Source organism: Danio rerio, chromosome 15 (assembly GCF_052040795.2).
Source record: "Danio rerio strain M-AB ecotype USA chromosome 15, GRCz13ab, whole genome shotgun sequence".
In the NCBI taxonomy this organism is placed as follows: domain Eukaryota; kingdom Metazoa; phylum Chordata; class Actinopteri; order Cypriniformes; family Danionidae; genus Danio; species Danio rerio.
In genome coordinates, this window is record NC_141035.1 from 32,070,724 (window position 1) to 32,082,749 (window position 12,026).

The 12,026-nt window shown below is 34.0% G+C and overlaps 1 protein-coding gene across 2 annotated transcripts; it reads right to left on the reverse strand.

The window, feature by feature from the left end:
• Window positions 1-472: 472 nt before the first annotated feature.
• On the reverse strand, window positions 473-11,213 carry tsku (tsukushi small leucine rich proteoglycan homolog (Xenopus laevis)). 2 transcript variants are annotated; one of them, NM_199733.2, is made up of 2 exons: window positions 10,978-11,213; window positions 473-2,639 (listed from the first exon to the last, which is right to left on the reverse strand). In NM_199733.2, exons 1-2 carry the CDS (start codon window positions 11,026-11,028, stop codon window positions 1,590-1,592), a joined length of 1,101 nt encoding a protein of 366 aa, NP_956027.2. In that variant the 5' UTR covers window positions 11,029-11,213; the 3' UTR covers window positions 473-1,589. The 2 variants fall into 2 exon arrangements, with proteins under 2 accessions (NP_956027.2, NP_001306114.1); NM_001319185.1 differs by lacking the exon at window positions 10,978-11,213 and adding an exon at window positions 5,311-5,388.
• Between the last annotated feature and the right edge of the window lie 813 nt (window positions 11,214-12,026).

Below are 12,026 nucleotides of genomic sequence, written 5' to 3' on the forward strand. Positions count from 1 at the left end.
CACTAAGCTTTTGTGTAGAAAAGAAGAGGGGGATGTGTCTCTGGCATTAGTCTCCTAGAATTTCAAAGAGCTGGATCTTGGCAATAATTCAGAGCAGCTAAGGGGATATATGAATACTCGGTCTGTGAGGCCTATGAGGCTCAAGCTTGACAGGCTGAAGTCATCTGTTCCAGTCTTCTGTCTGCCCAAAACTGCTGTCCATGGTTGGTCTGAGTGAATGGATAATTCCTTTTTGTTGTTGTCAGGAAAAGTGTGGGATAAAACACTGGGTGTGTTTCTTATAAACAAATCATGGCTGGCTGAGTGTCTCAGGCTGAAGAGAACCACATTAGCGAGGCCTTTATTATGACTAAACACACTATGTGACTAAGAAAGGCATGTCAGCCCTGGCTTAACTTTGGAAGTTTGAATACAATTTGGGGAAGTGAACCTTAAATCACAAGACTGATCAACAAACATGCTGCTATAGACGTAAAGTTGATTATCTTTTATTAGGAGTATAGTTTTGTACAAACGTAAAACATCTCACATGATGAACAACCATCATGCATTTTCTTTTAAAAATTTATACAAATCTTATAAGAACATCAAAAGTGCAAAATTTCAGAGCAATATTATGTAAACGTCTGTGAAATGACGACTTAGGAATTAAAAGGTTGTGAACTAGTTAACGTTACATTTCCTTCAAGTGTCAGTCTGAGTGATGTGTAGAGAATATTTTATTTTTTAGTTTGCAACGCTAAACTGATTAATACATTTTTTTATTCAGCATTAAAATGTAAATTCCAAATAGTGATTTCAAACTTAGTGATTCTATTAAAAAGCTCCACTTGAAACGAGTAAAACACTTTTACTTATCGCCCTCAATGTTTGTGGTTCACTGTAAATTAATAAAAAATAAATAAATACAACCTATGTGTTGGTGTAAATTGAAAGGAATAGTTTACACCAAAAATGGAAATTTCATCACCATTTACTTAAGTAGTTCCAATCCTGCATTAATTTCTTTTTTCTGTTGGCACAAAATAAGGTATTTTGAAGAGTGCTGGAAAACGATAGCCATCGACATCTTTAATAGGAAACACTTAAGAAGTGAAAGGCTACACATTTCCAACATTTATCAAAATAACTTCTTTTGTGTTCTTTATCATCATCATGATCATCATCATCATAATCATAAAAAAGCAGGTCCAAAACAAGTGAAGGCGAGTAATTGATGGCAAACTTTTCATTTTTGGGTAAACTGAATACTATCTATGGTACCATAACTTCAAAACTGGTGTACATTTACACACAACTAAAGAAACTTTAAGACTAAGTTCTGTGTTGAACCAAACCAAATCAAACACATCACATCAGAGCTGACAACACACTGCAGATCTCAACTGACTTTAAGTAGAAGAACAGAAATGTGGTAACTAAAGTGCACGAGTCATTGCGATATACTGAAATGTGACGAACAAGTAAAATGGTGGACCTCGGTTGGCAAACAATGTGCAAATACGATGCAATCTTGAACTACAAAAGTCTTATAAGATATTATTAAGGCACAGAGATGAGAAAATAAGTCTTTCCTTGGCACTTCAGGCTCATAAGATCAGTCCTGCGTTGTCACAGGTAAGTATATCATTGGGTTTGGCCTGTCCAATCTGCCTGTGAAACTGTCCCTGCTTGTGTGTCTTCCAGCAATGCACGTTTGGCCCTAGAGTTATACTCTTTATGTTTGGCATCTGCATAAAGACGGTCCTTGATAATGGTGTGACAGCAGTATTGGACAAATTCAGCTCTTGTAAAGAGACGAGTCCGCTAAAAACATCAGGGTTCAGCGTCTTAAGTTGGCTATTGTTGGACAAGTCTAAAGCCTGCAGGTTCTTCAGACTCCTGAAAGCACCTGGATGAATCAAGGTCAGTTCGGACAGGCCGCTGAGAGACAGGTGAACCAATTCTGTCAGCGAATCAAAGGCTCCTGTGTCAATGCTAGAGATGAGATTTCCATCCAGGTTCAGATACTGAAGTGGAATCCCATTAAGTTTCGGCACCGTCTTCAATTGGTTCCCTGCAAGCATAAGACTCTTGATGTACAACGGATGGCCTGGTGTTCTCCTAAAAATGGAGGTAAGAAGGTTTCGTGACAAGTCCACCATTATTGGTAAATCCTGTGTCCTGGTGGTAAAGAGATCAAGGTTGAACTCTTTGAATTGGTTTTCACTCAGGTCTAGCTCAACTAGAGGGAGTCCAGTGAAGCAGCCGTCGCTGAGACCTTCGAGAGCATTGCTGCTCAAGTCTAAAGTCTCAAGGTAACGCAGTTTGGAGAACGCTTTGGGACTGATTTGCGCAATAAGATTGCTGCTTAGGTCCAAACTGACTAAGGTGGTGTAACCCGGTCCAGAAAGCATCGTGTCGCTGATGGAGGTGATGGAGTTGAGGGAGAGGTCCAGATGGGATGTGTCCAAAGGAATGGGGACTGGGGTGTTTCCAGGGCCGATTCTGCTACAGTCCACTTTGGTAAGGCTAAAGCTGTCGAAGAGGCCGAAGGTCTCCACTTCACACCGACACTGCGGATGACAGTTCTTCACAGCACCAATGGCAGCCAGGCCAAGCAAAGAGAAGAAGAGGCACAGCAGAGACGCCATGGTGAGCTGTATAAAAAAATACAAACAAACATAAATGGTTTAATAAATGTGATCATCCCAAAGCAAAATTAACCAATCAAATACAAGTGAAATTCATTCAAGTATGAAACATAATCAGGTTTATCAAAATCAATATAATTTTTTTTATAGCCTTTAGTCCTTTTTTATGCATAAGCTATCATAGTTGAAGTATACAGTATACAGGCATTTTAATACTTTACATGTTATCAGCTCTCCAAGCCTACAAGGGCCCATCAGTGTGGATTTGTATTTGTATTCTTTCTTGCTCGAGTTGTACTCTTCACACTGTGGATAACCTATTTGTTCCTAAAAACTAAATGTGCATCTGGCAGTGCATGTACAATATGTGGATACTATTCTGATACATGCACTATATGCACATATACAATTTAGTCATTTTAGTTGTATTATAAATGCTAAATACAATATTTATTAACTCCGTAATTAAATAACTAATTTTAACATGCATTAAATGACATTGGTGTACTAATAAATTTTCCCTTGTGAATTCAGAAGATTTTCGAAAATTATTAAAAACATTTATGCATGCCAGGCCAATTTAATAGTGAGTAATAGCTTTCTTCAATATTAATAATTAAAAGTGTATAATATAAATATACATTTGACCACCCGCCCCTCATAACGGTATATACCACTGTGATGCATTCAATCACGCCAATCGATGGAAGGAAATATCATTCAACAGTATGAAACTGGCAGCTCTAGAACACCGATTGACATCTTAAGCAGAGCTCAACAATAAGGACTGCCCAATTGCCCAGGGCCAGCTTGAGAGATGCTCAGGACAGTAGACAGAATCGTTGCTGGCCCGATCGGGGCCGTGCTGCCTTGTCACTAAATTTAAATAAACGGCAACATGACCGCAACATCAAATCATGAGGCTAAAAGAAAACGTCTGTTTCTAACGTTGTGGAAACATTTAAATGGGTACAGCACGAAGAAAAAAAAAATTAAGTGATGTTTTCCATAGTTTGCCGTCACTTTTAAGTCAGCCACCTTTTGTTTTGCAATAAAATACCTGCGCATTTTCCATACTGCTATGTTTAACTGCTAAATATTTTAACATTTTTCAAACATTTAAATTCTGCATTCACATACATTATTTCGTGACACATTATGTAATATATGTGGCAAATAAATAGCAATTAACTTTTTTTTTTTTTTTTTTTTTTTAGCGGGGCCAGTGAAAATTTTGTCAGGGCAAGTAAAAATCTGAACCACTGGTCCAATCAGGCCAGTTGAAAAAAATCCTTAGAGTTGAACAACACAACACGCATTTCTTGTAACATAGGCATTTATATCTGCATGTAGCCTTAAAAAAAAGAAAGATTAGATACATCATTTGTCTAGTTTGACATACAGTAACCTCTTGTATAGTCAATAAATATAACTTAAAACACTGAAAACATAGATTTTATTAATAAATTAGATGTAATTTAAATACATTCATACATTTGATTTACTGAAGTATGTATTACCAAACTACTACTGAAAATTTGACCGCCCTTATCGTCAGTGTATAATTTGCACACTGATGTTATGTAAATTGTCAAAAGTGGGACAAAACATTTCTGTTTTATCCATTTATTAAGGTTCCTGCATAGCATAGATAACATCAAAATTAACATTAAGCCACTTCAGGGTTCTTTGAGAGGTTTGAAGAGATTAGTGTATGTTCATTACATACAGTAATTCAGTAAACCAATCATCATCAATCATTTACAGCAGCATATGCATGCTTGTCACTCTGGGATTGTGTAAATTCATTAATATGCTAAAAGCATATAACTATACAAACTTCTTCTCTTCTAGAGCAACTTAACAAGACCTAATTTTTCCACACCTTCTCAAAGGATTTGACCTAATTCCTATGATCAAAGAGCCCATTTAATTGGGCTTTCTCATCTACATAACCAACTTATGATTACAAGGGTGCAAAGCTTTCATGGAGAATTTAGAAACTGTTAAGCACTTAATAAATTAGTTAATAAATATATGACAATGGATAATGAAACTCAAAAGATTTTTGGCTGTAATGCATACAAACCAGTATTAGCAATGGTTAAGTCCAAGTAATTTTTTTTTTCATTACATAATATTATGACATTGCCCTAAATAAAGTAGCATGCCTCTTTTCTTTTTATTCAATAAATATATGAAATTAAAAAAATCTATAAAAATATACTAACATAAATATACAGCCCATCACCATATATTAAGTATTTTAAACTATGTAAATTTGTGAAATAATAATAAAAAAATAATAATAAACCAATTAATTATTACTTGAAGCTCAATAAAACAGCAGAAGCGTAATATGTTGTGGAGCAATGATACATACAAATGTATTTGATTAATAAAATATAAAAACTGCATTTATTTACAATAGAAATATTTAGCAATGTTATAAACATTTCTACTGTCACTTACTTTAGATAAATTTAAATAAAAATATTAATTTCCTAAAAAAAACTCAACCCTTAAACCTATTTAGTATTGACTATATTGCTTGTTATACTGACTAGGTTCAATTGTACACACAAATAAAATTGATTACCAAAAAAAAAAAAAAAGAGAAAATAAATTGACACTATCATTTCATATTTACAGTTTGCATTAAGTAAATCTTGCTTACGTGTTTTCATCAAGTACACAGAAGCTTTACAAAGCAGGCAAAAGACCTTCGTGTCACACAGGTAGAAGCGTTCTCTTCAACTGCAGCTGAAATCTATAAACGCTCCACCATACTCTACTGATGACTTTTCGTCACTGGACCGCCCCTAACATGTGCTCTTTGTTTAACTAAGTGACCTGAACTTAAACCTTTTTCAACACATGGCTCCAGATCTGAGTACAAACAAAACTGCTGAATCTGGGCATGAGTTAACTTGATTATAAAACAAAAGAGAATGCAAAAATGACTGAACATGAATCAGTTTGTAAGATTGCGTGTATAGTAATAATATGATAGTTAAAAACAGAGATAGCGTGCCAACTGAATAATTACTTCTTACATAAATGATTGCGTAATAGGTACAATGATAATAATTAAGTTACAGTATAACTAGTGATGTCTTTGTTAGGGTGCATCAAAGTGCTGTTTCAAATTAATCAACTACACATTCTGATGCTTTGTTTGTTCAAAGGACTTATTTAAAAAAAGCTGAAACAACACAAATCTTGAGTTTTTTTGTGGACGACATAATTGTTTTATTATCAGTTCACTTAAATTTGTAAACACTAATAATTCATTCATGTTGTCCCAACACACATCGTGGATCCTAGCATTTTTACAGCGTTCTATTAAACTCCTTTTAACTCTCTAGAATAATTAAATAATGTGAATCAAGAGTATTTTTAATATATTTTCAATTATGTACCTGTTGTCAAATGACTTATATTGCTTTGCATACTAATTATACAAAACTGAAAAGTAGTGATGCTGCTTGTCATGGTGATCTGCCGATAAAGAGTACCGATTCCGACGCTTCAAGCTTTATATATATCTTTGCTACTGCATAAAGCAAATTTTCCCTTCAATTATGATAAAGTGGAGATCTCACCTTAATTAAGGATGTTGAATATATCCCTTAAACATGTGTCTTAAAACTATTTTGTGTAATAACTAAAGCAGCTTTACAGAAAATTATAGATAAAACAGATAATAAATCATTCCATAGGGATGTGCAATTAATCGAAACTGAATCGCAATTTGAAACATTGCGATTAGCTAAGAGGCTGCAATATAGAATATATGTATTACTTAATTTTCCCCGCCCACAGCAAATGCATGACTGCCCAGTGCCCTCTGTGTGTGACAAGTCTTACAAGCCCATTGATTGAGCACACTTTCGTTCTGGCAAATCAGAATTGATTCACCGAACTCTGCGGAACGCACACAATAAAATACAAACAAACAAACAGAAAAGTGCTGATTAGTGGGATAACACCATCAGCCACTTCAGAAGCATTAATAGATTAACTAATATCAAAGAAAAACAGCTCATCAGTAGTATGGTAATATTTTGGTTTCAAAGTCAGAGACAACAAAACAAAACAGGTAATTTGTAAGAGCTCACGGAATTGTTGCCAGCATAAGGAAATACAACAACCAGCACCTAAATTGGCTACAAAATTAAATCTCGAATCAAATTATCTGTAAAAAAATTGCAATGAGATATTTTCCCCAAATCGCACAGCCCTAATTGGCAAGTACCGATCGACTCTTGAAATGTGATTATCAGCCGATGCTGATCTCCAGCCGATTGATCGTAGCCTCCCTAGTGAAAACTTTAGTAAAAGTATTGCAAATGCAAGATAAAATAACTATTTCATAAATTTATACCATTAATTGTAACTAATTTACCATTAATAGACATTACATACAGTACAATTCCTCCAAGTGTTCTCATGTATACAACACCTACTAGGAAGCTTGATCTTTAAGGAAATCTAGAGGTTCCCTCAAGTAAATGAATTTGTGGTAATAAATTATATCAAAATTGTGATTGAATGATTTGTGATGTGACTTTTGTTGATAAAAATGATACTAGACATTTTACTCAGTATATTTTAATCTAATAACTTATTATTACATATTATTAATGAATGCAACAACAGCCAATAAGTGTGTGACGTTAATAATAATCATAATAGTGCAGTTTCATCTACTACAATAGAGCTTCCTGATAAATCGAAGATGAATTTGGTGCGCATTTGTCAGTAAATCTGTAATCAGCAGTAAATCTCCAACATGTGCGCTTAATTGTAAAAACAAATAAATGTAAAAACTGCTAAGATTTTTATCTTGGGTATACATTCTGTAAGCCCTCTCTTACTAAGCAAAGAGGTCAGATTCATATAAATGTGTTTTTTACAAACTAAACGTATTAGTGCTTTTAATTGGAAAAATAGAAATGAACCTAGAATTGGAAAGTTGATTAAAAAGAATGCATCACATATGTCAATGGAAAGATCACATACATTGTCAAAAAGAAAAAAAATGTGTTTGAAAATATCTGGAGACCTTTTAATAACTGCCTAAAAGTACAATGTACATGTCGGCAGTCTGCTAGAACAAAAACAAGCTTTGAGGGAGTAGGGTAGTGTCAGGGTCTAATCATAGACTTGGGAAACACTTGGGAAACACTCTTTACCTGATTTAAACATATCCCCCACCTTTTTTTTTTTTTGTTCTTGTTTTATTATTATTATTTATATGTTTATTGTTTAGTTTTTAAGGGAACGAGTTGATGCGAGAGAGAATATGGTGAAAAATGTTTGCTGTGTCTACATGATTATTATTCTGTAACTGTGTAATCTGTTGTGATATGCAAACTGAAAAAAGGAATAAATATGTTGTACAAAAAAAAAATTCAAAACTGATTTTATTCCAGCCAAATGAAAAGAAATAAGACTTTCTTTAGACACAGTTTAGACAAACTGTGAATATTCTCTTGCTCTAATAAACATCACTTGGGAAATATTCAAATAAGAATAAAAATTTCACAGGAGGGCCAATAATTCTGTCTTCAACTGTAATAAAATTAAGATATTTTTTACCAATTTAGTTTTATTATACATTACTGTTGGGTTACTAATTTAAAGATCAAGTTGTTTTGTACATAATTTTTTTAAATCAAATGAATTCTAATAGTTTTTCATTTAATTCTATTTTTTATTACATGCGTTTAAGCATGAGCCTGTATAAAATTTTGATGGTATGACATCCATGAATTAAAATATCACTGTTTCACAATATCACTGCATTGTGATTACTGCTCTAAAATATGTTCTTTTTAAATGTCTGGGTAAAAAAACAACAACTGTTTACCACTTTAACACAATATATTTCATTTCCAGAAACGTTAAAAATATTTTGGAACAATAAACATTTCTGCTGGAAATACTGTTGCCCTAAAAAACATGTAAAAAAAATCTTACATATCCAAAATTTTAGCGGTTTTAAAACCTTGACTTTTCCAAACCGCGGAATACCTTTAAACCGGTTATTGACCCATACATGCGTTTGCTATCCTAAAAATCACATAGCTCAAAAACCTTCCACACCCAGTTTGATGCGCATTAATATATACGCCAAAGTGCATAAGTGCGCCAAAAATAGCAAGAAGTGATTGGCACAGTGATTGAGGCAAGGAATGCTTCTGTTCAGCTTGTGGATGCATGTTTTAGTAGAGCATACGTCGACATCTGCCTGTGCGACAGGGGTTATGAACTTCTCCAGGTGTTGCACATTGTAGAGTCGCTTCTTTAAATGCCTGAAGTCTAAGTGGAATGTATTTTAAGAGTAATCACTGTCAGCGTTTAACAGCTACATATTTAAACCATTCATCTTTCTCCCAAATGTGGGAAACTACTTTCACACAATCCATTTTAGTGGCTCTGTGAGACTCCCCATTGAGTCTACATGAAAGTGGCCCAACGTACAGTTAACACAGCCACAGTAAAGGAGAACTACAGTTGGTTCTTAACCAATTTAATTAGCAGACGGCAGACAGCCTAATCCAATAAAGCTGAAAGAATGCAGTACTCTAAGGGGGGTCCGATTTAATGGGAGATTAACGTCTCAAACTGTTTAGTAATACGACTTTTGTGTACCAGGTAGCTTTTGTGGTGCAAACTTCACAATAGTACGCAACTTTTGAATTGCGTGTTACAGATATGCGTTAAAGTGTTGTTTTTATGGATGTTGACTACAGTACAGTTGATATAATATCAGGTGACACCCATATCCTCGAAAGCTCATGTAAAGCCTTATCTCATTGTTATGCAACAAAGCTCTCCTACAACAAACAGGGGTTTAAAATATACCGAGACTGGGAAAGGTTGTGAGCCATGTGTAATCTTCTTGTATCACTGTTGATGGGTTAAAACAGTACCTAATTAACAGGTAAAGAGATCAATCAGTTTGACTGGCATTTTTTTAATCAGGTCTACTGACAAATGGCATCATTTGCTGGGTCTCTAAAGAAAAGTGCTCAACAATGCTAATGCTTCTTCCTCTAACAGGAAACAACATAATTACTCAACTGTTTATAGCTTGAGAGACAGTGAGAAACATACAGTAGAGGAATTTAAGCGCAGTTGTTAGAAATAGGACTGTCGGGATTATCTCAGATTATCTAATTTTAGTTCTTGTTCTTTGAGATGATATTTGTGCAAAAAAAAAAACAGACAAATGTAAGCACATAAACAAATACAAATTAGTGATATTTTTTTAATTTAATTTTAGATTTGTTAATGGCATTGGATGAGTAAACAGAGAAATAAAAATGTTAAAGCAGACCAAGAAAGTCTAGTATCTTCCTTTATATTAATATACAATTGTATTTTTTATTAAACAATGTTAAAAAACTATTTTATATATTTAAAATAATTATAGAAAATTGTGTATTATTTGTTTGCAAGGAAAAAATGTTACTCCAGTCATTTATTTTAGTACTATTACCATTATTACTAATAATTAATATTAGAGTGATTTCTGAAGGATCATGTGACTGAAGACTAAAATAATGAAGCTGAAAAAAGAGATAAAACCTACACACTAGAACCTGATAAAAATGCTCATTTTAGAAAAAAAAATTTCAGATGGCATTTAGAGCTTTTTGGATCTGAACTCTTCATATATATATATATATATATATATATATATATATACATACATATATATGGAACTTGGAACTATTCGTAATCTATTTCGTAATCTTACATAAATATTACATCATCAATAATAATATAGAACAAAATTAAGTAGCTAAATATAAAAACAACAATAATAAATATGTTATTTTTTTGTAATGAACACTGTTTTCATTGTGGCTCATTTCTAGCTAATTTCTATAAAACAAACTAAATACCTTCCATTATTATATCACAGATGAACGTTAGTTTTGGTTCAAAGTACTTTAACGGCCAAACTTCCCAGCATTTCGGTTATCACAGGTATTGCATAGGTAAGCAGCTCACTGAGTTTTGAGACACAGCCAAAATCTACCCACCATAAAAAAACAATCGCAAAGAAACTTTGTAAAGGCTTGACAGTGTTGAGCAAACGCGATCGTGCCATGGCATAAAACCCCCAAATCACGTTAACTTAACTTATATAAAGTAAACTTTTCTGTTGTGCATCTTTACTCCTCATTACGCGACCTATTAGAGATAAAGGAAGGAACATACATCATTTTGATTTTGTCCAAATAAAGCAGACCATATAAAGAAGAACCAGCCGTAAAGGGAGTTTGTGAGACACTCGAGAAAACTTTTGCTTTTTAGTAAAACTTACCATGTGCCGCGACTCGTCCGCCGGAGAGCTCTTACTTTTCCAGGCCAGCATCGGAAAAGCCTTCAGCTTTGGTGACTGTCATATCCAGGGCGTTTTGTCGCGGGGCGAACGAGCTCGTTTGCGGTACTGTTTGGGTTGTGATTTTGTCGATGTAGTTATCGGCTACAGTCTCGCCGCAAAAGATGAAGCGATAAACGCCACCGCAAGCAGACTCGTCTAGAGTTTCACTCAGCGATGCTGGTTAATCCGCGCCCACCATCAACGTCTAGACGCAGAGCTCCAGCAGCGGCCTCTAGCGGCCACAGCAGACTGCTGCAACATCCAAACTTTTCTAAAGCGTTTCTCTATTTATTTATTTATTTATTTATTTATTTTAATTAAACACACAACTGTTATATTTTAAATAGTCCATTGCACTTTAGTCAAAGCTAGTTATGATTATATATGCTTAAAATGTCAATGAACAATCGAGGAGTAACTGTCCATAAATATTCATTTTCCGACTGTATTTGACATAAACATTTGTTTAAACACCATACTTTTGTTCTGAGGTATTCTGTCAAAGTCCAAACAAGTTATCATGATCATTACAAAATAATTTTCAGAAATATTTACAATGAAAAAAATAAAAATAAATAAAAAACAAAATAAACACAGGATGAAAGGAACAATGTGTGTGCGTCTCTCTCTGTGTGTGTGTGTGTGTGTGTGTGTGTGCGTGCGTGCGCGCGCGCGCACGCGTGAATGTTAATAAAAAGTTATTAACTATAAAATAAGTTAAGCTGCACAAAGTAGTGATTTATTATCACTCTTTAAAATGAGAACTGCCAACAACAGAATAAAACTAATCTCTGTTCATCTAGTAAATTCCCATTCCAGCCTTCAAATTACATAGAAATTACAATGCAAATATTTAATGTATTTTATTACTATTTGAACCTCAAAATAAACATATTAATCTACTTTAATTTTTATAATCTACATATTTAGGGCTCTTCAAACTTTTAGATGTTACTGATCCCCATCCTTGTTGACTAAAAATTTACATC